The sequence below is a fragment of the Sturnus vulgaris genome, chromosome 1, assembly GCF_052056855.1.
Source record: "Sturnus vulgaris isolate bStuVul1 chromosome 1, bStuVul1.hap1, whole genome shotgun sequence".
Classification (NCBI taxonomy): domain Eukaryota; kingdom Metazoa; phylum Chordata; class Aves; order Passeriformes; family Sturnidae; genus Sturnus; species Sturnus vulgaris.
In genome coordinates this window covers 58846066-58872992 of record NC_142243.1, presented here as the reverse complement: position 1 = coordinate 58872992, position 26927 = coordinate 58846066, and the positions used below count along the sequence as shown (strand labels likewise).

The window sequence follows — 26927 nt, the reverse complement described above, 5'->3', positions numbered from 1 at the left end:
CTCCAATCCTGCTTCCCTTCCTCTAGACGTACTCATTGTTATTCCATTAGAGTTCTTGATGTTGTCTTTCATAGATTTAAGAAACGCTGTTGTGACAGAGCTCTGTTAATGCTAATTAGCAACATGACAATTCATACATTTTGCTGATCTGGCCCAAAGCAGATCAGTGCCTCCACAGTTTTAATGCCTTTACTAAAATGGAATACATGCAGTTAAGATCATCTGGATCTTAAAAATACTGCACAGCAATTTCCTCAGTGTACAATGAATACACTAAATAGTCTGTGCACTGCACTCCTCACGTCACACTGTCACTTGTAACTCAATCAATAGACTTAATTTTCATCATTTTCCGCTATTAACAAATGAAGCCCCATGCTCACCCTAGATATGGTCACGATTGTAAACCTAAACGAAGACTAGTGGCATGCCACATTTCATAATCAGATATTTTTGGGTTACATGTGAGAGGAGTGTGGCTTTTTCAACAGCTGTAGTGGTTTAACACAGCCAACAACTACCTACCAGCCTCATTCCCACCGTCCTCTGCCAGCAGGAGGGGGTGAATTAGAAAAAGGCAAAATCCATAGATTGAGATAGAGTAGTTTAAAATCCAAAATAAAAACTATAATAGCGCTAATAATGATAATGATGAAAAAAGGGAGATAAGAACAGGGACATGAATAATAGCCAACAGAAACAAGCAATGCAAAATACCCTTGGTCACCACCTGCTCACTGATACCCAACATGCCCCTGAGCAGCAATTGGTTATCCCAGCCAACTTCCCCTGGTTTATATCTTAAGCATAATGTTCTGTGGCATGGAATATCCCTTTGGCCAGTCTGGGTCAGCTGTTCCCGGCTGTGGACCCTCTCAGCTTCTTTTGCACCTGCTCCCTGGCAGACCATGGGAAACTGGAAAGTCCTTCACTTAGGGTAGGCACTGCTCAGCAACGACTAAAACATCTGTATATTATCAACCTTCTTCTCATACTGAATCCAAAATATGGAATGTAGCAGTTACTAGGAAGAAAATTAACTCTATCCCAGCCAAAACCAGGATAAAAGCATGTAAAAAATATATATATGGCAAATATTTGTAACTTCAGTGTGACTAAAAATGTTTTAGAACATTTTTTAAAATGTCCTAGAACTGTCCTAAAACTCATTAAGAAAAAAAAATTACTCATACTCATTAAGAAAAAAAATTACTACATAAAGAAAGTTTCAGTCAAAAAATGGTTATTTCAGAAAGGAGTGAAGCATGTCAAAAATGGGAAATGTAACTTACCTATTTTACAAACTTAACATTTGAACTCTGTGTCCATGACTGTTAATACTCAATTATAAGAATAAAAAGAGACTCCAGTCAGCACTCCAGCTGAATTAATGCTTGAATCGCTTTTATTGCTGTGCTATTCTGGATATTCATTTCTGTCCCTTGAGAACTGGCAACAGCAGTCAATGAAGAAAGGGAGGAATCAAAATTAGAAGCCTAAGTCAACTGAAAATTATGATGATTTATAACTTGAGATAACACGTGTACGTAGAAGAATGGGATGACAGGCACAGGAGAAGGGCAGCATGGAAACCAAAGGCTGGAAGAGAGGATGGAAATAGTAAGAAAGGAGGACTCCAGCATCTGAGGGAGCATTCCCAAATCAATGGTAGAGTGAAGGGAGCCTCAGAGATGTTGCAACAAATAATTGGGGTCAACAGCTTTCTTGGACCAGCACAGTTGCCACTTGGTTTACAGTCATATGTAAAAATTTAGTAAAGATCTGGGGTTCAGTGCAACACATGGACAGAGGCTGTCCCTGTTTCATTGGGCATACAAATTCAGCAGCAAGGAATGCACCAAGGCCAAGAGCAATCAAACTAATAATAGGTAATGAACTTTTGCATTTTGTGGAGTTTACTGTACGCCTGAGCAGGAATCATCTTTTTGCCTCAAATGCTATTTGAGCAAGTCATGGTGAATCAAATGACTGTTTAAGTATGGGATTGGATAAGTCTTGTTCTCTAAATTTGAAACTGTATTACTAATAAATGGGAATATGTTAATTCAAAGGACACAGCTCACCAGGACTGTTTGCTTTTCACTTCCCTCTTTCAGCTGAAAATATAGGTCTGATTATTTTTTTAATCTCTCTGCCCTAACAACAGCAATAAAATTTCTAAGTTCCCCAGTTTAAAAAAAAAAAAAAAAGTATTTCTTTCTGCTTCTCCTTTTGTTCTCTTGCAGTAAATCCTGTAGTTGTCTTCGTTGCCTATCAATAGGTTAAACATATCCAACTTGTATGTTTAAATGCTAAAGACAGAGAGTCCCCACGGATACGTCAATCATTGGCTCTTGTACAAAGAAAATACTGTATTTTGCTCAGAAGAGCTTTCTGTGGCAATTTAAACACAGTGAGACAGACACAATATCCTGGAGAGAGGAAAACCTGCCTTATTACATTCCTGACCCAAGAGGAAGGATCTGCCCTTAGGATATAAAGAGAATCAGTGGGGGGAAAAAAAGAGAAAAGTTATCTAATCCTAAAAATAAAGACAGTGGTTCATAATACAGCATGACCTTCTTTTAATCTCTGATATAGCAGTTATCCAGTATGGATGTGATAGAATACCAAGAGGGCAAACACAGCTTTCTCGTCAGTCTGGGAACCAACTCCCTCAGCCTGTATCTGTATCCAGGTTTTGGACAGTTTTTTGGTAGACTCTGGTAAATTCTATGGAGTGAATGGAACTTACGGGATATTGCAGGGATTCTTTCCCAATAACATCACATCTTGTTCTTGTTTCATTTAATATACATATATTCATGTATGCAGTACAGTTAAGTCTGTTAGCAGCAAAATGCACTCCATCAAGGGCAATGTTTTACAACTCTCCCTTGATTTCCTGTGTCAAAGCATGCAGCTATAAAGCAATGGGCAGAAATTGCATCTTTATTTGCTAAACATGAAAATCTAATAAATGAGATTCTGCAAGGACATCAACATAAATGTTGTGGACATTAATCATTCCAGTTTTACAGTGGTAGGAAAGATGTTTTGATGACTCTCAGGTTTGCTTCTTCCCTGATGTTCTCTTCCGTAACTCTGTCAAAAATCAAGTGCCTTGTTTTTCTTGGAATTTGCATTCTTGTATTACTACCTGGAACACTAATAGGTAAAGTTGGTATGGTATGGTTCCAGCTTTCTTTACTCCCTTTTTTCCCCCCAGCTGTAGAGGAGTAATTTTACAATGCATGCTGTCACGATAACTAGGTTTTACCATCTCCTCCAGCAATGATGCTTTGTAACACATTTGCCTTAGTTCAAGCAAAGTATCACAGCTTCCCTATTTTAGCAATGTTATTAAAAAAAAAGCTCAGCTTCTCTCTTCAAGCACCTGCCCAAGGACAGGCCAATTGCAATTTTGTGAGGAGGTTGCAGAAGGAACTGATAGTGGAAACCACAAGCCAAATGCTCAAGTAAATTGTTCTCAAACGGGGATGTTTTGGTTAAATCTCTGCTCTCCAAGGTGGAGCCCTGCTCTCCTGAGAACTGCTGAAGCAGGGAAAGATGGAAAAGGGTTAGATGAGGATGACAAATTCTTGGGGCACTGGGATGAAGGAGCCTGTAAGGCAGAAGTGCCCCTGCTGTGCTCTTGGAAGAGTACAAGGGGCCAACCACAAGATAAGCACTCCTAGTGTTTCTCCCAACACCTTTTCCTACCTGCCTGCTGTTTGCAGTGCTTCCCAGCTCTCCTAGCTGCCCTCCCGGCTGCCTCTGCCTCAGCACTCCCTGCACAGCTCCTGCAGGTTGTGTTACACACTCCACACCCACTGCATGGGTGCTGGCAAACTGTCCTCCAACTTCCACTTGCTTCAGGATCTTTCCTGGTGTTTGAACACACAGGCTGAGAGCTGCTCTGAGCACCTGAACTGCTGTGCTAACTGCACAAAAGCCTTTCCTGTAGGGTTTTTCCTTTTTAAAAGGCAACATCACAGGTAGAACTCCATTACAACTTTCAACTTCACCAAGACTTCAGCAATGCACAGAATTCACTTTCACAAAAATTAGCTTATATATATGTATGCGTGTGTGTGTGTGTGTGTGTGTGTGTTTGCCTCACTTCTACTTTGTTTTTTTTAACGCTCTTCACATTTAGGTCCCCCAATTACACCTACATTTCACCTGTCTTCTATGTAGAGGTCATATGAGAAAAATATAGGGTAATTTGGGTACCTGCAGCATAACAACAGTCCCAAAACAGACTGCCAAGGAGAAAAGCAGAGAGAGGAAAAAGACAGGTGAAGTGTGTACGAGTGATAGAGAATTCAAACTTGGCTTGAAGGATCAGGGCTGGAAGAAAAAAATTGACAAATACCATTTGCTGAAGGGTTTAAGACCCACTGCTGACTACATGATGAAACTGTGATATTTATCTTTACATGCAGTAGCAAATGAAGGTGGTCTTCTCCTAGATCCTATAGCCTAGCCCTGCACTGATGATCTTCAGCCTGTTCTGCCTGCTTTCCTCTCATTCTTCTCCATCACACATGCATCCAAGCTCTCCCCACAGGCTTTCTGAGAGGTGGCTACAGGCAGGAATTCTACAGCTTGAGCTGCAGGAAGGACTCCTGCCTTCAGGAAACAGCTTTTCAGCATGATTGCAAAGAGGTGCTGTGCCTGTTCAAGTCATAAACTCACAAGAGAGGAAATTCACATTGCAAAAAGCTCCACATTCCCCTCAAATCCATTACACATTCCTCTCTCAAATTAGCCAAAGTAGTAGTGCACAAACAAGGGAGAGGTTTTCCTACAGTTGGATGGGGAAGAAGGTAAAGACTGGCCAAACATCTCCCCTTCCTTCACTGGTTCTAAGACTGCCAATGAATGTTGCCTAGAAAATATATTGTCTGATACCTTCTAGGAGTGGCTGAATATGGAAGGAGAGAAAACCACCTGAGGCTCAACTTCAAAATTTTCTGCTTCATGATCTTTGCATTTAAGGATAAAAATCGATTTTACGTGCAACTGCTGGAGAATTTCCAGGAAAACCATGTTAAAAATCTCCCTCACAGGCAGTACCCAAGGTGAGCAATGGCTTACTCTTCTTTAGAAATCTGAACTTGTGTACATCTGTGTACAATCTTTAACAAAAACATACAAGACTTACCTTAAAAAAAAAAATTGAAAAACTTGAACAGATCGACACTTAGCACTGCTACAGATGTTAGTATAACACACTTAAAAGCATATATTCTATTTCTGGATTTTTCTCTCTGGCAAAGACACACCACAGAGGACTCCTGCCAGCACACATGAGAAGGAAGTAATCATAAAGAGGCATTACAATAAGATATTTCATCTTATTTGCAAATAGTATGAAGAATGAAAATACCATTTCTGCTTTTGACAGAAGCACACCAGTGCACACAAGGCAAAAGTAAATACTTTGGATGTTTTCCCACATTTCTGCAGAAGACCAAAAACTATAGGCCTCCTTCCTGCCACCATAACTTATCTGACTTCAATGGAAATCAGACCTGCTGTATATATTAAACCTGAAATTAACTATTCTCCCCCCATATTGTTTGGGTTTGATAAATTCCAGCCATTGCTCTTGGCCAAGATGCACAGATCCTGGTCAGTGAGCTGCTCTGCTGACATGAGCTCTTATGGTAGCCTGGAGCCCATTAAATTTGATTGGGTCCAAACACACTGAGGTCTCTGCAGGAGTGGGGCTTCAGCAACTCTTACAGTTACTTATTGAGCTGTGGGTCCAAACCATGCTAAAAGTAATAATATTCTCCTTTAACATAGGGAATGTTCACAAGAAAATAAAACTGGGAGAGGTTCCTAATCTTTACATTCCACAGCACAGACCAGAGCAGTGGAGCCAAGAAATAAAAGCTTAAGAGTAAAGATGCCTAAGGAAGAAAAAAAAATGGAAGAAAGTACCCTGCAAAATATCCCAACAACTGGTACACTAAGTGAATGTATAAAGACAGAGCTGTTTTATAAAAATTATAATGCTGTAAGGACAAAAACGTGTTAAAGTTTATACTGCCTTTCAGTTCATGTATTTAGAAATACACTGGAACCAGTTTAGAATCAAGAGGCTCTTTGCATTAAAATGTAACTATATATTACAGCAGTTTTATACTATTTCATATTAGCAGAGACAAACTGCTTAATCCTGTGAACCAATTTAGAAACCTATGAAAGGCTATAGCAAGAGAAAACAAGGAAAATCTAAGAAGTACCATTTTAACAAGATTTTGAATTTTTCCAAACTTCAGGAGTGGTACAATGGGTCATCTATTTATGCAGAAAAATTAGCAAAATATTTGATCCTTTACAAAAAAGTTAAACCACTGCCTCTTTTACTGAAAATCCTTTGTTCCTAAAGGTCATAAATAGCAAGGTAAATGTCAGATATTTCAATGGGATCTGCTTTTCAAGGTGCATTAAGCATATGGGCACTAGCATAAGCATGTATATAAGACTTGCTGGAAAACATGCACTTCCTTTGGTTTAACATTGGACCATATTTTGTAAAAAAATGCCTTTTCTTCTACTTTTAGAATTTTATTAATAATTACAGCAAGCTAATACTGATCCACTTAAAATGAAAGAAAATTTCTTCCTCAGCAGGATCTTCCTGTGAAAATCAATCAGTAAATCTTTCTAATTTTTTTTGTAAAGAGAGCCCTTGTGCTTACCACATGGACACATAGAAATTCTTCGTATGATTAAAATACCAATGCTTTGTCTGGAGAAAGATTATTGAATCACAGCTTTTTTTTAAATAAATGCACTTAGTGTCTCCTTATACATAAACTATGAAAGCTGCAGTTCAGATTAGAGATAATGCCTGATCCACGTTTTTCAATGAATGGCACTAAAATCCTCTACAAAAACTGGAAATATAGTGACTTAAAAACACAGAACACTTTTCACAGAAACTACAAAGAAAAATGCTGGCAGTGAAAAGCAGTGCCAAAATCCTTAGCAATATATGTTTTAACATATATTTAATCACAGAGGAGAGGTCCTGGTAGAATTAATCCAGCCTCAATAGCACAGCACAGCACAGCAGCAGCAGTGTGTTAAAGCCACAACATCACAACTGGACTGGAGGAAGTAATTGGGGCTCTTCCTCCTAACACCTCCAAGAAACATGTTTAACAAGATTCAGCACATGCAGCAGTTTATTACTGCTCAAAGACTTCCCTTGTTGGTTTTTTTTTTTTACCAGACATCCACTTAGAATTTCCTTTTTGCATCCATACTAGGCTTGCAGTCCTTTACAGTCCTGCGCTGTATCTAAAGATGCATGTTTGAGCTGTTGCAGTGAAAACTGTGCAGAATCTCAGTAGAACATGGGAGTATCACCTAAAACACTTAGAAAAGAGCCAAGACAAATTTTTTTCTGCCCCTGCATTCCACATACAAACTTTAATTGACTTCCAGTGAACTCACAAGGGCTTTTGTTAACTAAAACTCAATCCTAAATAGTCTGGTTTATCTCAGTTTCCTATCTTCTCCTATATACCATTGTGGCACCATCTGAATGGGACAGACTTGTGCTGGCAGTCAATCACAGAAATTTGCAGCTGCAAACCAGAGGGCAGTCCTGTATCTCTGTGACTCTTCCTCATCCAAAAACTTTTCATAACTGTTGCCTGGCGCCTTCAGAATGTCATATAAAACACACTTCTTTGTTCAGGCTTTTTTTACTAACCATAAGTGTCGGAATCCCCTTGGCAATTAATTTCCTGGCTGGTAATCCCTGGCTGCACTGGACGGAGGAGTGCAAGGCACATGCTCTGACTTTGCAAAATGAAGTGGTGTCTTGATTTAAATGACAGTGGCCAAGCCTGAAAACTTTTTACTTGCCCTGCATACTGGAGTAAGCTCAGCTTACTGTTAAACACTCTTTAAAGCTGAGTATAATGTGGCAAATGGTCAAATACTGCAGGCAGGGGGTTTTTTTGTTATCTGAGGCAATATTACACATAATATAGGCACAACAAAGAAATGTAAACACTTAGCACTGATAACAGTTTAAAGGATACAGCCTTCACTTCACTTTAAGAAAACTTACACTAACAACAACAACAACCAAATCACTTCATATCCACAGTGTATTAAGATTCTGTACTCTCAGCTCTTGTACAGAGGTACAGAACCCTTGTGGCAATTCTGCCTGATGCTGGTAACTGGCAAAACACTCTACAATGAACAGACCAGAGCTACAGGAATGCTTCTCCCTAGCAGCCAGGCCAGGTGAGCTTGATCAGTTCTGACATACGTATGTTGTGTAAGGTATTGAGAAACAAAGGGACAGAGAAGCTTCTATAAGTAGCCAAACTCTCAAATTTTTTTTTTCACTATGTTTCCTTTTGTTTTAGACAAAGGCTTTCAGAGGAGAAAGAAAGTTGGTACCATGTTCACATGTGCTATGAAGAGTGAGATATGTTCTTTTTAATTAATTAAGCCTAAAGTAATGCAGTTTTAAGTAATGTGCTCCAATCCTGAATTCCTCAAATGAGGAAGCATCAGGGCTAAATAAATACAGGAAAGACACTTGTCCTTCACACTACAGAATCTTAGAGTAATATACCACAACCCTCCCCTCCCACAAACCATATTGGATGTCCCTGGATGCATTCAAAGTGTGTTGCCCTTATCTGGCAGGAATCAGTTCTGAGGTAAGGTGCTAACCAGCAGCAAAGGATGGACTTATCTGTACTGTGCTTCTCTCTGAAAATTTAGTGAGTACCTCCCTGCTGCTGTGCTGCTGCTGTTCTCTCTTTTCGTTCTTTCTTGGCACGTGTAGGAGAGGATAAAAGCCTAATGTGTGCGAGTGTCAGCACAATATAAATTGCTGCAAGAAAAAACTTGATGCATGGCTTGGGATCTGAAAGAAGAATGTCCACCATTGTTTGTGATTATGGATCACATCACAATCTAATAGCAATTTTTATTTAATCAATAATTTCCATGCTGAACAGACAGCCCTGTTACAGAGAATCGACAAGCAAGTACTGATAGCGACAAGGCTTGTTATTAATCTTTACTCTGCCAACATTTCAACCAAACTACTGTAAAAAAGCACCACCAAGATGGATTTAGAAGTAGGTCTTTGTTTTTTGGGTTTTTTTCTGTATCTTTTTTCTCTTTTTCTTTCTCTCTCTCTTTCTTTATCCCTTTCTTCCTTTTGCTTTTCTTTTCTTTTTAGCTACACAGTCCCATTAACCTTCTCTCTTTTCAGGTACGTAATGTTTCATACACTTTATATTTGAAGTTTATTTGAAAAACCTGGGACTTGAATTGCACAAAAAGGCAATTCATATTAAGCAATTTCACAAATCAGTGGGACCTAGCCCAGTGCTGAGTGTTAGCCATTATAGGCTAATAAATCATACTTTCTCTTTGAGATGTCAATCGCCAAAGTGCTTTGTAAAAATGTTGGCATCTGTAATTCAGCGAAGCCTTTTCATCTTGAAATAAGATGCTCCAGACTGATAACAGGAATAATCCTCTCTTGATCAAAAAAAAAATCTGCATTTTACCAATTAAAGCTGCTGCCAGAAGCCAAACGGAGCAGCACTGAGACTCCACTGTAGTTTATCTCTGCTAAACACAAGGAGGGATACAGTTGGAGCTTTGTTTCATTTTCAGCTTGACTACTTTATCTCACAGAGAACTGCAGCATCTCAGCCCTGCCATACACATAAGAATGGTGAATGCAGACCTCATACCTACAGTGCAAGCCACCAGAGGACCCACTCATGACAAAACAACCACCCATTCATTTTATACATCAGGTACTCAACATTTTGAAGAAAAGTCATGCTCACACTAAAGTTTAAGCACAGGAAAGCACTAGACTTGTTTCCCCATGATAAAAAGCCAAGCCCATCTGCTTTTATTTTTTCTTTTTCTTTCTATTAAGAGGTTAGAGAAACAATAGAGAAAATGAATTCATGCAGCCTGGCCTATTCAAAACCAAATGCAGAAACTTCACTAATGCCTGTATTTAAGTTGCCTGTCTCTGGCTCCGTTTGTACATGCTGATCTGCCAGTCCTCTCTCAGAAAAAGCACCTCCACATGCAGCTGAGCCAGCACTCACAGATTTCAATTCTTCCCAGGACTGGTTTACTATGGGTAGATTTTTTGGTAGAATATGGGTGACAAGAGCAGTGCAGAGGCATACCACACAAAAAAGACATCAAGGTAGAATCTCCCACTGGTTTGCCCTAATCACACAGGCTACGTAACATCAAATCACTTAACAGAAAAAGGCATGAAAAAGTTGAACAGAAAGAACAGCTCTGTCCAGGTGAATCTGCTTTGTCCTGGCCCATTGGTCAGGACTGAAAGGTACCTGAAGTCCATGTGTAAGCCCAGCCCTCCCTGCAGCTCTGAGGCAGCACAATTAATGCAGAGAGGGACTTCCCTTTTCTCTCTTCTCCATGTTATGCCAAGAAGAGTCAGGAGGCAAAGAGTCAACTCAGTTTGCTAGGTGGCTTGCCTAGGTGTTTGTCACTCCCTCAGCATGGGCTCCCCTGGGACTTGGCTGGCAGCTTCTTATCCTACATTTCTCCCCAAAACTGGAAGCCACCAATAAGGTATCAGTAACCTGGGAAAGTTCACCAGCTGAACTCTCAGGCAAACACTACAAGTATATGTATATGTATATGTATATGTATATGTATATGTATATGTATATGTATATGTATAGCCATAAACCACCTAAACAGAGCTGTGTGATTAAAGGCACGAACCAAAGTCAAGCCCTGCACAGCCCTTTCCACCCAAGTGCCCACTCACTATGGGTAGAGTTAGAGTAACTTCCCAGGGCACTGTTCATCCCTACCTACAACAGTGAAAAAGAAGTGTTATTTAAAGGACATGTCATAGTTTAGCAACCTCTTTCAGGGATACCAATTCAAAGACAATGACTTTGGCAACTCATATGAACAGAAGCCATAGCAGCAGCAGACTAACAACAAGTATTCTTAATGCTGTGAAAGGAATGCTAATTACAGCGGAATTAAAATTAAAAAATGATTACATTTCTCTCCCTAAATCCCTTCTTAATACTTCACAGATTAGGGTGGATTTATTTTGTTGTAAACCTTTCTCTATCAAAAAAGAAATCCCCATGTTATTTTTTTCCCCTTCTTCTCTGTGATTCATCAAAAGTCAGACTCTAGACAGGGAGACTGCTGATGCACTTGTGTAGTGGAGTGCTTAAGAGGACCTGAGCCAAAGCACAGCTGGCCTTTGGGTCAAGCCCACGGTGAATAAGATCTCTTCACAGGCAGCACCAATGACTTTTAACACTGCTGGGAGGCAAAGGGCATCACGGTGACTGACTCAGAACAAGGATGTGCTGAGAAGCACAAGCAGGGGCCGTGCCAGAGCCTGGGGGCTACTGAGGCTCCAGAAAGCAGCAGTGAGGTCCATCTGTGGTTACTTAACCTTAAAACCCAACAGCACTTACATGGACACCTCTGATGGGGGGTTAAAAACTTGTTTAATTTAAACAAGACTGTGTTAGGTACCCAGGCAGAAACCAAGAGAAAATGAATATGCTCTCAAGGACACAGATCTGCTTACCAGATTTGCTGTGCCATCTAATAAATTGCTGGCCTATAAACAATCCAACAATTCTGGCACAGTTCAAAAGGATGGGCTCATCAGCTTATAATCCAGCACAGTAAGGTGGTGCCTTAATTAGAAATAGGCCTTTAAACAGGTAACAAAGAAGAGATTTCAAAATCTAAAAACTTCTGTGCAGATGTCTGTTATTTGCTATAATCTCTTCTTCCTTTCCTTTGTACCCTCACAGCTACAAAGATCAAATATATTGAGGGGATGGACAAACTGAAAAATGCCTTCCCATGGCACTTGCTTGCAACTGAAAGAACTCCCTGCCTTCTCCAAGATGTCACAACTTTCAGCACAAGCCTTGGGCTTGTCTCACTTGAAGAACTGATTTCTTTTGTCCACAGCACTCCTTCTCCAAGTTTGGGTCCAGACCCCAGTGAGTAGAAAATACAACAAGATGAAACAGAATAAAACCACCAACAAAACCCCCTTTGCTGATGTACGTAAAACATTCTCCTTTTGTCAGGAAAAAATGATTACAATAATGGATTTCATGTTCTTATCTAGTCCTTACTCTTTTCAATTTAAAGGAAACATTCCTGAACCTTTCAGGGCAGTGGCTGTCACTGCCATGCACAATGAGCCTGTGAATGGGCTGAGGCTTCTCTGTTACTATGCTAGAGCCAAATAAAACTAAAATGAAAATGCACTGCCTCTGCAAAGAACAATTAAATATTAAGTAAATACCCGAACGTATTTTGAGAAGCATGCAAACTGGGATGTGTAATTACACCCCTTTGGGACTGTAAGGGATTTGTTTCACAAAGATAGCACTTCACCTGCCCCATGACCAGTTTGCAAGCACACCTCTAGGACCCAGAAAAAAAGAAACTACAAATACAGGATGATCTGTTTGTTGGAGCAGATGTGTGCAATGCCTCCGTTTAGGTGCAGACGCCTACTCACAGAGCTGCACCCAGCACCTCCTTGGCTTTGGCAGCTTTGGGGCCTCTTGCTTACAGGGCAGTTTCTCCTCTTGCAAGGGTAGTCCATGTGAAACTCTCAGCATCACTTACAGGTCTGCTGCACTGTAGCTGATACTGCTTTAATCTGGTTTACCCTCCTGTTGCAGTTGGATCTTTGTTTAGAGAAGAGTGGTGAAACTCTCTCTGATCCTTACCTACAATTCTCCTACAGGAGAGGAGCTGAGGAAGAAGCCACAAGCCAAAGCCAGCACAGTAAGAGAGAAAGTGAGACTTTCAAATCTATTGATTTTGAGTGTCCATATTTCTGGGCACCCAAAATCACCCACTGAGGGCTAATCCTTCAGAATGGTGTGTTCCTCACCTCCTGATGTTCCTAAGTGTTTTGCAGTGCAGACGATGGATTAAGGCACCTTACAGATGCTGTAAAACCTAAGCAGAGATTGGATGTGGCCACAGTTTGGGGTTTATGTAGGTCTCCATGCATTGCTGGCCAAATTTTGTTGGTCAGAGTTGAACTCACTGTTTTCTGTAGGAACAGAGAGCAGAAAGATTAAGAAACTCCAGTCTCAGAACTGCATGTAATGGTTCTTTTGGGAACCCTCAGTGCACTTGTGATGCCTTGGAACATGTGGGTATCTGAAAAACACAAGAAGCTGCCCTCTGGTGCAAGAAGGCAACCAAGTGGAGCAGCACAATCCCCAGGGATTGCCAGGTGGAGTGCTCCAGTCACCAGGGCTTTGCAAATAGGCAGGAAGACTTCAGCAAATGGAATCCTGAATGTAAGTCATTGCTGATAGTTTAGGGCTTTTTGATCTCATCTAATCAAATGTAACAACAATGAAATAATTTTATTGCTGTACAGTTGAGGAGAAAACACTAACAAAAAAATAGCTCTACAGTTCTTCAAGCATGTTTTTGAATAAAAAATAATTATCATCAAGGCTACGCAGCAAGGGGGATGAGAAATAGGCAGCACTGTGTTTTTCTGATTGCCATTGTATTAATATTTAACAATAAATTTAGTCATTTCCTTGAAGGATAATTTTCTTAAATAAACTTTTATCTTTAGCATCTAACCCTTTTGCAATATTTTATTCTTAACTGATTTCTAGGGGAAAAAGAGGGACAAACTGCAACAAAAAGCAGATTTATAAATATATACAATATCTTATTAGCTTCTAGGCGCCCACATATTTAAAACAAACTTAAGCTCAGCTAAGCCCAATTATAATATCTCACTAGGCAGAGAAATTAATTAAACAGCTGAATGATAAAGACCCCAGCAGCAAACTGAGGCTTTAAAATAAATAAGATATTTTTTTAATTTTTTGAGGAGAAGAAAAAAGGGAAAGAAAGAAACCTATAATAGACATTTCAAACATTAATGTAACCAGCCTTTTCAGGAGTGCAAGGCACTGTAAATAAGACTACCTGGTGGGAGAATGCAGTGGCAGCCCTAACGTGGCTCGCCAACTTTGTGTCTTGCTAATGTGCAACACACGCACCCCCTTTTGCATCAACTTCAAATAACCCTGGGATCTCAGCAGTGCAGCTCAGCAACAACCAGAACAAGGGCAGAACTTGTCAGGATTTAAGAGCTTTCAGCAAAACCCTTCAATTGCAGCCGGTACCCTATTCCATAGAAGGATATCAATTATAGATAGTGACTTGCTTTAGCAGTGCAGTCGGTACTGTCAGACGCTAGATAGACAACCATGAAGAATCATGAATCTTTCTATTAACTGTAAGAGAAGGAGGGGGGAGAGGAAGGATGGATAGGTGTTATAAATAAGGCAGAGTGTCTGATGGTTTAACACCTTGCCTTTTGGTGCATGCATCATGAAAATTTAACCATGCTGAATTCTAAGCGGCTCATATCACTTGAAAATAAGAGCACCCATGCCAAAATCATTTCAGTGTCAGACCCTTCTGGGTGGGTCAATAATGATTCTTTTAGGTAGCTTTTCAGTTATTTATTCATAGCAGCTCAGGTTCTGCTCATAAATCCAGTCAGAAAACATTGGGACCAAAGAACACTTTTAGTGGCACCCACATTTTATAATAATAATTGCAGGACTTTGCTACAGAAATGCATAAAATGACATCAAATGCTGACTACTGTGTACAACATTGCAATTTCTGCTGTAAAGCTATACCACATATTTAGACACAGATTTTGTTTGCCTTTACCAATTTCATATGTGCTATGTCACACATCTCTTTGTAATGCTGATTCAACTATAGTTGATTTCAAAGTAAATCAGGTCTCAAAATTCCCCAAGAAATAACAAAACTATGCATATAAGACAGAATGACCCGAATATACACGAAATCATATTTACCTTTTTCAAAAACACATGCATATGTTCCTGTGTAAACACCCTATACATAGTGGGAATAATGACATCTATACCATGAACTGGGTGCACTATGTATTGTGGAAAAGCTTTTCGAAGCTCTACTCAACCTGGCATTACTAGAATTCACGTAGAGTTACATAACCCTTCAGGAAACAAAACAAAGCAAACAGCTAGAAACATATTTCCATCTCTTCCCTTAACACCCTTAGTGTTCCTCTAAAATTCCAGTGCATTGGGAAGCAAGGCTTGGACATTCTGGGTCTGATCTCTTGCTATTATGCATGGCTACAGAAAGATGGTAAATGTTATCTGGATGAGTCTTGCTAGGGCAATTTAAGCCTTTATTGCCTTTATCTATGCCAGTTGCCCCTGCCTTGGTGATTACTACCCCACAGCAGAATCAACAAAACCGGATGGTTATCTCTATTTTTAACATCCTGTCTAGTGTCTTACTTCCAAACATTCAAGTTCTTCAAGCTCAGCTGGAGCAGCTCAGGCTCTGCTGAGTCTGCCTGTAGGTTGGGGATCACCAGGAGAACAGCAGCAGCCAGGAGAGGCATGGTGGCACAACTCTGCTGCCAGATCAGGTATCTCCTGACAGCACAAGGAGCCCGATGTACGTGGCCCCAGAGCTGCAGGGTGAAAGACCTCGTGCCCACGTCAGGTGCACTCCTTGTCCTGTGTTTGAGCAGTGTCTGGCATCGTGAGGCTTGGGGGCAGCCTCCAGCTGCTACCACAGTGTCAGGGCTGAGGAGCCAAGCATGTGCACAAGCTCTGAGACACACACTGTGCCTGTGCCTGGTTCGGGGACACGCATGCACACACAGCATTCAGAACTGTGCTGACACCGGTTTTAGGGCAGCTACAGCAATTCGTATCTACTTGGATTTACCTATACTATTTGGATAGGAGGCATACATGAGGCACAGCACTTTTTCAGCTGAGATTTTCAAGGACCTAATGCTCAGGGATGGAACACTTTCTGCCAGAGTGACACATCCAAGTGAAACCAGGGCTGCCCTCCTATGAAGCCCTACTGAGACCAGACCTCATTTCCCTAGCTGCTGCAGATGTGCATCAGAGGGCTGTAGCAATCAAGGGCAGACAAAATGTGCAAAAGGCAGACTGGGGTGAGTGGCCAGGCTTTCAAACAGAGTTGGATGTCTAAAGCCCTTTGCAATTCTGGGCAGAAATAACTTGCTCAAGGCCCCACAGCAGGGCTCTGCCAGAGCAGCAAAAGAAATCACAAACCATGGCCCCATCACTGAATCCCGCTGACTCTTACAGCATGATTTGTGCTACTTAAATGGGATGGTTGCCATGATGAATTTATTTTCTTCAGGGTATGGAGTCAAATCTTGTACCTTGTAATCCTAAACACCATCATAACACACCTGAATCCTGAGCCTTGTCATAGAAAAAAAGAACTCCCTGTCATAGAAAAACTTTTTATATTCCTTTTCTATGTCCAGAGAAACTCGTTTCAGATGTTGCCATTGTTCAGAAGCATAAGAAATACACTTTTTTCAGACTTGCTATTGACCATTACAATGCAGGCAGATTTGCTATGAAAATCCCACCAAAACCAACAAATTAACTTTATCATTAAACTCCAGAAGAAGTAAACTACCACTATGTAAATTTAATTCACTTTAAAATACAAAACACAGGCTATTACCTAACATGTTCAGTGGACTTCCATTAAATTTTACACCTGGAACATCAAAAAATCATTTTTTTATTGCCAAAGTTAACTTTTATTCTGAATTTCTCTTTTATTTCATATATTTTTGTGTATATTATTTATCATCATCACTGGGATAACTTCTGAATACTGAAAGGTTTGCCAGGCATCATAAAGCTTCAGCCTTAACAATTGCTAGCAGATATAAAGACTGTGCCTATGCAGAGCCCCATATGATGTCATTTGGTCCATTTGCACAGAATCAATTCAAAGACCAACATTTGATCTTTTAATTGAAATGTGTCAAGCCACTGGCATTTCTTCCCCAAAAGGTACTGTGACACCAAAACAGTTTCTCCTCACATTTCAATTTGGCCTATTCAAATGTTAGGGAATTATGTGAGCAAAATGTCTCAAAGAATTCTTGGAAAAATGTCACATTTTGGATATTATTTTAGTTGTTGGTAGTCTTTCATTTATCATTATTGTTGTTACTGCTGCTACTACTTCATAATAACAAGAACCTGAAAATCCATCTTGATGAATAACTGCAACACCAAGAGGTTCTCACATTCCAGCAAGTGAAAGCTGAAATTGCTTTACTAAAGTCAGCTTTGCAGGATAAGTTTACCATTTGGCATAGTGTTTGGAAATATATGGCAGGTTTGTTTTAATTTATTTGGGGTAAAAAAGTGGACTTTTCAATTAGCTATTTCAGACGTACTAGCCACATTCTGCAATAGATTTTGCATGATCTCCAGTAAAGTATTAAACAGTTTTCTAAACTAAATACAATTCTGTCACACAGCTCATTTGCTGAAGATGTTCTCTATTCTGTACTAGGAATTCAATTTTTCTTTTCAGAGTATTCAATATGTTCTATGATGCCAGTAAATAAAAGAGTTAAGCTTCTAGTTAAGGAGGTTAGAATGGCAGGGTATTGTACTTGTCAGGTCGTATTCTGAATTTTGATTGCTCACTTTCTATCTTCCAATATTACCAAACAGTACAAATTGTTTATTTGGGAGAGCTGACAGAGAGGAATAAAAATCAAGGGATATATTTGATGTACCACAGAAAAGATTATACAGTTTGCTTTTGCTAAAATGACTGAAGTAACTCAGCCTGCATGTATTTAGCCAAATAATCCCTTTCAGTCTACACACAACAGTAAATTGATAGCAAAACCTCTCTTAGGGAAGGGAAAAAATTCCCCTCACCCATTTCTACTGTTACAGCCCCTTTGGGGAGAAAAAAATCAAACTTGACTAAAGGTTAATAATCATTCATGTCCAGCTTACTATTACTCAATAACTATCAAAGTCTCTAACTCAAAATAGCGTTTGCTGGCTTACAGGATCAGAGCCATTACAATCTCTGTGGAAGACTTTATTGAATTTTACACTAAGCTTTAGCTGACTGAACAGGTCAAGCACTGTGGCTTCAAGTTTTCTTTATTCTCAGAAACTCATAAACCCCTCTCCAGTTTGCAGCTCTGTTAGCTAAGAAACTTGACTCAGCATAGGGTCAGAGAACCTGACCCCCATGAAAAAGGTCACGTAGTTTTAAAACCTAGTTCCTGAATACCATTAACTTACATGCACTAGCTGTTCCTGCGTGTCAAACTCCCGGGAACAGCCTTCCCAGTGGCAGTTTGTCTCATAGACCACTTCAGGCTCCTGTTTGCTTTCATCTTTGTCCCCTTCCTCTTTTACCAAGGTCATTCCTTCTGGCTGTTCCTGGAGAGAGGAAAAAAACAGGGGTGAGAAGAAGAGAGAGGACATTCTGAAACTGAGGAGGAAGAAATGTGAATTACTTCAGCATTAAAAGAAAGATGATGGGGAGGTGTGTGTGTGTGGAGAAGGTGGGGGAGGGAGGATTATTTTTACTCTCACTTCACTATGCTACTCCATTGTACAAAATACAGAAGCCCAAAACAGGCCTGATAAGCCAGAAGCCATTTGCAAACTATACATGCAAAATAAATTCTTCGTTCTCATTACATTTAAATTAAAAATAAATCATAATGGCCTGGCTTCCATCACACTTTATTTAAGCAGCTTGCAATTTGTGCACCTGGCTTTCATGATTCAGTGGCACCACTAATGTGAAAGGCACTATTCAATATAGTTGAATTAATTGGAATTTGATTTTAGTACTAGGGTTGGACAGAAATTGGATCACCAGTAATCCAGTGTGTTTCCATTATTAAAACAATAACAGGTTTGCATGCTAAAACCTTTTCAAGAGCAGACTGGTAATTTTTGAGTTACTCGTTAGTCTGTTCTTGCCCTTAACATGTTCATTAAAGGGGTGAGCAAGGGAAGAAAGTATTTTGGGGTTAGATTTCCCATCTCCAGTTCATCAGGTGTCACATTCTCCCCAGCTTGTTATTTGCTGAGTGTAAGAGTCAGATGTTAGTGTAAACATTGGGTTCAGATTATGCACTCCTGTTATTTTTCCATTTCAGACCTGGCTGAAGGATTTAGGCAGACCTCTGCTTTGTTTTCATGGATTCACTTACAAGACTGAGGCTCTGATTCTCATCTTCCCTGAGTCACTGTAAATCAAGAGTCACTCTACTAAAACCAGTGGCATTAACTGGCATAGAAAGTACAGCAAACGAGACTGGAGCCTGACACTGGGGTCTCAGCACAGAACAGTGCTAAGACCCAGTAAAAGTCAAGGTGGCTTTAAGCAGTTTTGCTGAACAGAAAACACGTTCTTAATAAAGACCTGAATAAAGTCCCCTGTTCACTTTTCTGTGGCGAACAGAGCGTTGAGCATGCTCTGACTGGTCAGAAGTGCCTCTCCATCAGCCTCCCTCCTCTCTGCCCTCATCCTGCCACAGCCCCTGCACCCCAGGAGCCACCACTGCCATCAAACCCTGGCTGCTGCGGGCAGAAGCTGCCCGTGTGTGCAGCACACAAAGTGAAAACGTGCGTGTCACAGGAAAAGCTGCGTTTTCCCTCCAGCAGCAAGAGGGAAGGTTCATGACTGGAACCTGGCTGCCATACCTGCATGCTTCCTGCTCCCGGGCTGGGGAGGTCCTCGTCAGGCTTTATCTTGGAGCGTTTGTTGTGCATGGGGTCTCCTGTGCTGCTCACTGCAGATTCACTTGTGGGTTTATTCTGCTGCAGGCAGGTGGGGTGTTTTTTTTTCCCCCCAGAAGAAGACAAAATTAGACTGCGATAAATACGTGGCTCCGAACAAAAATATGCAGCATCTGCTCAGCAACTTTGTATGGAGAAGCTGCACTGTTAATTATATTGGATATGCAATTACATTGTTCTTCAATTACATAGCATTAACTCATGGAAGAGCTGCATTGCTCAACTTTGTAGCAGAGCAGGGAGGGAGTGGAAAGGGGAGCATTTGATGTAATTGCTTGCTACAAACCCATGCTGGTTTTGTCAGAGCAGTGAGAGGTAGGAAGAACTTGATTTTCCACATAATGACAACTTTGGAAAGGCAATTTTGAGAAGGAAAACCACTGCATGCTCAAATAAACACAAGAGAAACATTTATTTTTTCACACTTAAGGAAAGGTTTTGCATGTAATATCTGCACACAAGATCTCAGCTTCTTCACTATGTTTCCCATTATAATGGGTGGATAGGAAGAAGAACCAAACGCTAGTGTGAGACTCAGCCAAAAAATCCCAGATGAAGTCCTAGATTCTCACAAGTTAATAGCAAAATGGCTGACATAAACAGGCCAGAATCTTGTTTTTCTCTTGTTGTGCTCGACTGAACACCATCATCTACACCTGCAAATGGATCTTGTAGGAATCCAGAGATCTTTTACAGATATCTGAACTTGCAGGGACCCCACAAAAAAATCAATACAGCAGTATGTTCTTCCTCTGTATTTGTAAAAGCTAGTCAGGAGATAAACAGCTTCCAGACTGACAAATAACCTATCCCAGGTCATCTAGAAACAAAGAGCACTAGTTAATAACAGGCAAATCACAAACCATGATAAACTCCACATTAGGAGCCTGATTCACTGCTGCTCATTCCCAGCTTTCAGGAATGCACCTTACTGAAATGATTAATTCAAACTCAGTAAGTCCAATTTGGCAAAAATCAGAGAAAAAAGCCTTCAATCCTTTTCACCGTTTTTTAGCTACTCTCTTGCTCACAGAGTTACTTGCTTCAGGTTACTCACAGCTGGGCAATGAGGGCAGAATACGACTTTGTATATCCTAGGGTCAGCCTGATTTGAAGTTGAAGCTGCTAATCTAAAGATTAAACATTGGTCGTTTTGATGTGTTTTGCCCCTTTTTCTTACTCCCCACCTCTACTAGGTTCCTGTATAAGATCAAGGAGAGGCAGTATGGAACGAGAAGCTGCTGCAGTACACTGGAATATTTATGAGGACTAAAAAGCACACTACCAATCAGGAACTGCACCAACAGTCCTGTGATTCATAATAAAGTGACTGCAAGCACTAGAGCTACAAGAAAACTGTTATCGAAGGGTCTCAGTGACAGTGGTGATTAATTGCCATTGAGACATTGCCATTTATTTAATTTTTAAATTAATGGAGTGTAAAGGTTTCTTTTGTTGTCTCTCACCTGTGTGGACTCAGAAGGCCCAGAGCTGACCTGGACAGGGTTCAGGACACTGGGGATGCCGGGGATAGGTCTCTGGGTAGGAAAAGTTGGAGCAGGATGGATGAGTGGAGGGCTGTGTCCAAAGGCTGAACCTAGGGTTTGCTGACGACTTATAATTTGCTGATGCATTTGCTGGAGGGATACTGGTGTAGGAGGGTATGTGAAACTCAGAGCAGGGCTGAATTTGGGAGAAAAAGGAGGGAAGAGGGAGGAAAAAGATGAGGATCATTATGGTAAGGAACCATACAGATTAAAACTTTAAAATATATTTGACATCTTTAAACTACTTGAAGACAGATTTCCCCCTCATATCCTTCTTCGTGCCCCAAAACGTGATAAATCCTGATTTTAAATCCAGAGTTGCTCTGGCTTTACTAGTCAGTACAAAAATGATACCATAACAAAACAAACATTTTTTCCTAACCTCTACCAGAAACCACAGAAAGCTGACCGAAATAAAATTCAGAAAAACTGAAATAAAAGGCAGGCAGTTCAATAACAGCTATTTATTGCAATAACAAACTTTATATAAAGAAAAAGAATGGGTGCCTACATGCTTTATAGTACTTTTATTGATAATGCAGTTCCCCTATGTTCACGTGTATGAAGCAGTTCCTTTAATCTTGGCTCATGCTACACTCTTTCATATGTCTCTAGATCTTATTACAAGAAGAGAGAAAATCAATTGGTTAAATGTGTTCTGAACACCATGCTTGTCATATCACTCATTTGTTTGCAAAGATGGAAAGCTCAGTTCATCCAGAATGTCACCTAAAGAATTTCCATCAGTGCTGTTTGGTTACAGAAACTGATGGATTAACCTTTCCCCTCTGAAATTCGTGATCAATGACTTCCAATGTAGAAATATTCCAATGGGAAAGCATTTCTCCTTCTTCCAGTTAAACAACATTAAATGTCTATTAAAGCCCATTATGCATGTTAATACCTGTCATCACTTCATTACTTCTCCGTATTTCCCAGACCACAGTGATTTAGGAGGAAATTACACTGCCATCTAAGGACCTATGTTGTGGGTAGTGCAAAAGCATTCTTTGTGTCACACTTGAGAAATAAATGGTGTGGAACTAAATCTTCACACACAGGAGTAAGAGATCCTCCTGCAAATATTTGCCAATGACTTTCAATTATAAAGGAGGAAAAAAAAAAGAAAAATAATATTCATTGATTAAAAAAATACATTGAACGACTAGAGTTCAAAAAAGCCACAGGAATATAAAACATTTGGTCTCAAAGGAGAGGGGTATGGGCATTATACCTTCCAAGAATCAAGGCTTCTTCTAATGTCAAATTTATCCAAATTAACAGTCTGGAGTCTTAATTGCTGCTGCTGCTAAGTGCATTAACTGAAAATACTGTGATACAAAAAGCCAAAATAATTTCAACCATTTCAAGTAATAATTCTACGGAAATTCCGTGTTCATTAATATGACTATACATTTTGTCTGTTTGACTACAGTTCATAAAAAGACAGCTTCAATGTGATTACATTACTATTATTCCTGGTGAGAACTCTGCATTACAATAGTTTGCCCATTTAGGACAGAATATCATTAAGAATACCCTGGGAGAATTTTACTGGTCTTTGAGGAACTCTCTTTTCATTCTGCATTGTATTCTTTCTAATAATGGGAGGCAGAAACGTAGTGAAAACAGTAATTGTTCACAGCAAGAGTTAGGGAGAAATCAGTAATAATATTCAGTTATTGAAGCTCTATAGTCTCTGCTAGTGTTCCTGTAAGCAACCATGAATGATTACAGCACGACTTAGCTAAGGTAGCCACTATGGATGATTAATAGGACATTAATCAAAAGATGCATATCAGGCTCAGAATTTGTTCACAAGCTTTCTTCTAATAGCTGATTTCATGTTCACTGAGCTCTATGCCAGTTTGTTCAATTTATTCTTCAGTGTACAAGCCATTCATCAAAGAACATAATGATTTAACACCCCTTTTCCTTTTTAGTGAACAAACATTACCAAGTGTAACTACTCTGGTCTGTTCATTAAAAAACACACAATTACACTGCCATACATGAGGTTGAAAAAAAAGCCTCTTACTATATTCCTGGTGTTTTTTGCTTCCACACATACACTGTGAGTTCACCTCATACACTCAAACACTAGAAGGCACCATCCTGAAGACGCTGGCAAATTCACCAAGATAACAAACAGGACACACAAACAGTTTGGATGAGGTGTTTTATTTCTCTGTGAGTGATTAAAGCCTAGGACACTTTCAACCTTCAGATGAGTCAGTTTAAAAGAAAAAAGTAAGTGGAGTGATTTCATTGGCAGGTCCAAGTGCATAGCAGCCTTTGGAAATACAAGGTTGAGTTCTGGGGTGTTTTTGACTTTTTTTTTCATTTGACCATGCACAACAATATCTAGCTTGACAAGTCCAGGTTCAAAACTTTTATCATGTCCTTCAGACCCTACATGGTAAAATGAGAATTATATGACTCAAACAGTGCAGTGCTTAAACATTAAGTAAGTATACCTGCTATTCCCTTCCCTACATAAATTAAAATGCCCTCCACTAAAAGGATAGATTTTACCTCCTAGTGATGTCCTTATTATCTACATCTGTTTTCACATTGTACAACAGTATCCAGAAAGGGGAAGCTAAGCCAGGCATTGACAAATTTGTAGAGTACTATAGAGGAGACAGACATCATCTTAGCTAGAGGTTCTTACTGGAAAAACAGTGACAGCAGCAGCAGATGCATTAAGACACAGCTGGACAGATGTGCTAGGGGAAGGAGGAATCCTTTTTTCTCTAGTATCTTTCTTTTACCCAGTCCTCATCAGCAACAGTTGAGTCTAAAGGACTAGGATTTTCCTATGGAGCCTGAAAACCTGCACTTCATTCCCTCTACCTCCAAACTTCAAACATCTCAGAATGAAATGAAAAGGTGATTGTGAGGGAGCAGAAGAATAGCCAGCACAGGAAGAGGAATAACTCAGAAATGGAGACAGTGGTTCAGCCATCAGGGTGACTTCTTAAATAGCTCAGATAGCTGCCTTCAAATAATAATTCTCTCCAGCTATTTCTGGAGACCTCCTCACAAGGCAAGTTGACCTGGCTGGGTTTAATGTCACTTGTATGCAAGATGTTGCCACTGGGCAGCCTGGAGGATTTTTCTGATTTGAACAGATCAGAAGGTTCTGAAGAGAACAGAAGGTGCTAGGTCTTTCTCTGCCATTCAGAAACCATACAATGAACTTAATGTTGAGGGCCAAAAAGAAGAAAAATAAATCAAAGCTCTCAACATTGCTGGCATGGTGTGCTCTATTGGGAAGGGAAGGCCTGGACTCCTGCCCTCCTTCCTAAAGTTTTTCGCTGCACTTTGTTCAGCAGCTCTTGAAAACAGGATGGATGGGGAACCTCTGTAACCCAGAGCCCCATGTGATCCCTCTGCCTTGACCAGCAGCCAGATGCCCTCCTGCTGGCCCTACCAAGCTCACACTGCTTCCTAGCCAGGCAGCCAGCATCAGCAGCAAGAGTGGACAGTGGCACCAGCTGCCCTTGTCCAGTTGTTCCAACCATGTCTGCTTATAAATGTGCAGCAGTGTCACTCAGGAACCACCAAAAATTCATGTCCAAAATAAGTAAACAAGACCTGAAAGCAGTAATTTTGAGACTATGGAACTACTAAAACAAACATCCAGGTTTTTCAAAAGCAATGAGTAGTTCCAGAGGCCTTATTTTGAATAATGTTTAAGACAGTTTTAAGAGGCTGCATTTCAGACAAAGGAGAGTTCGACTTCCAAAATCTAGATGCCAAAGAACACAAGATTCCTGCTCCAATTGTTCATGTTTTCCAAAACATCAGTCACTTCCAAAAAATCTTGGATTCACAGAAATGTAAATGAACTATGAATCTTTTCCTTCCATCTACCTACTGAGATATGAAAATTTACACCACTGGAGGGAATTTCATTTGTATTTCTGTAATGGACTTTTAAACAAAGTAGAAAAGGAAAAGAAGATAAAAGCATGTATAGCCACTAAAAATTACATAACTGTTATCTTTTTAGTTGTTGAGTTTTATGAGGAATAAGGGTTAGAAGAAACGTAATATTTCTGCTTAAGCATTCAATAACTCATATACACTGACAGAAAAGCCCATCAGTGATATAATTTATTTTATCATACTGTGGGCTTCTGTGTCTGTCAGTCTGTCTGTCTCTCTTCTCCTCATCTGCAAAGTCTCAAACTCCCTTCACTGGAGGTAATGCAGGGCAGTGAACTACATTGCAATGACATGAACACATCAAATTTTAAAGAACAGACTTCAAGAAGAAGAAAAACAGACATTATAATAAAGACCAAACTTTGTGGCTACTTTGTGGCTGTCCTGCAAACAAGGTCGTCCAGTTTCTGGTCACAGCTGTGGAATTTACCACAAAATATCTGCGAATTAAAGTCAGGAAAAAATCCTTCTTTCCTATACATTGCATAGGTGTGCCTAAGGAGGCAAAAAATGCTGAGGAGCTTCCAAATTTGTGAATACTGCCAGGATTGTCTCCATATATCACAGTAATTTTCTTCCCAAAACTCTGAAGGCACCCTCTTTGTGTAACAAAATACAAAGTTCTGCAAGATCTGATGCATGGAAGTCTTGCTCAAGTATCTGAGTGCTTTCCCCTTTCTGGATCTGCTTTGCAAGATTTCAGGACAAGAGCTTCCCAATCAAGGTAATGAGAGAGCATTTAATGAAAGACATAGCAAGCAGGTTCATATGTGACTAGACAAATCCAAAGACAACAGGTCCATAAAGAAGTCCTGAAGAGAACAAGAAAGAATGTATAATTTGAGGTTGCTAACCTAAAGAACATTGATGCTGGGAGAGCACTAAGAGAACAAAAATGAGCAAGCAGGGGGGTTCATGTGCTTCCTAAATAGCATCCCTGTTTGCACCATCAGAGACACACTAACTAGAATAACACCTCTAGTTTGACCCAATGGGGTATTTCTGATGCTTTTAATTATTTTTTTCTTCATTTTTAAAATTCAGAAAGAAAAATTTGTTTCTTTGGTGTATCTTTTTTAATTCATATAGAACACTATGTTTATCATATTAGAAGTTTCTTTCCTATCCTCTATCTTAAATATTTCCTGTGTCCACTGAAGATCCAGCACTCCATTTTTCTACGCAGCACTCATTATCTGCCTTCCCCTTCCTTTCTTGACTTTTTTAAATATTTGAAATTATTTCTATACCTTCTTCCTGTCCAGTCTGGAAAAAACAGATGAAGTCTGTTTAAACTCAACCATGTAATTTTTCAGACCTCTGATCTTTTTCTTTGCTTGTCCTTGTAGTACCCCAAGTGTCCAACATCTTTTGAAATAAAACAATGCAAAACAAGTCACTGGACAGGAACATAGAGCATAGTGAGACACACTGTCTCTATCTAGATCACGGGGCAGGAGAGCATTTTGGCTTCAGGCTTTTGGCCTTTGAAGGGTCTTTGATGTCTGGGTGGTGCATTGACAATCCTAAAGTTCCAGAGGGACTTCCAGAGGGAGGGTGCAATCAGCACTGCAAGGGGACGTGCAGGCCCCTTCCCAATTTGTGGAAAAATCTTGGCACTCCCTGTTTGCTCTACAATCATTTGTTCTTGCCATCAGGGACT

General features: G+C 40.0%; 1 protein-coding gene across 3 annotated transcripts in view; it reads right to left on the bottom strand.

Moving 5' to 3' along the window:
* The window catches only part of GLI3 (GLI family zinc finger 3), a 204830-nt gene that overhangs the window by 21862 nt on the left and 156041 nt on the right, over nt 1-26927 (bottom strand). For 2 of the 3 annotated variants that reach the window (XM_014883474.2, XM_088167648.1), the window contains 3 exons: nt 21230-21446; nt 19668-19784; nt 18249-18389 (listed from right to left, as the gene is read on the bottom strand). In XM_014883474.2, the coding sequence (XP_014738960.1) occupies nt 18249-18389; nt 19668-19784; nt 21230-21446 (475 nt within the window). The remainder of the gene's footprint in view (nt 1-18248; nt 18390-19667; nt 19785-21229; nt 21447-26927) is intronic. The other variant, XM_014883475.2, reaches the window with a different exon arrangement.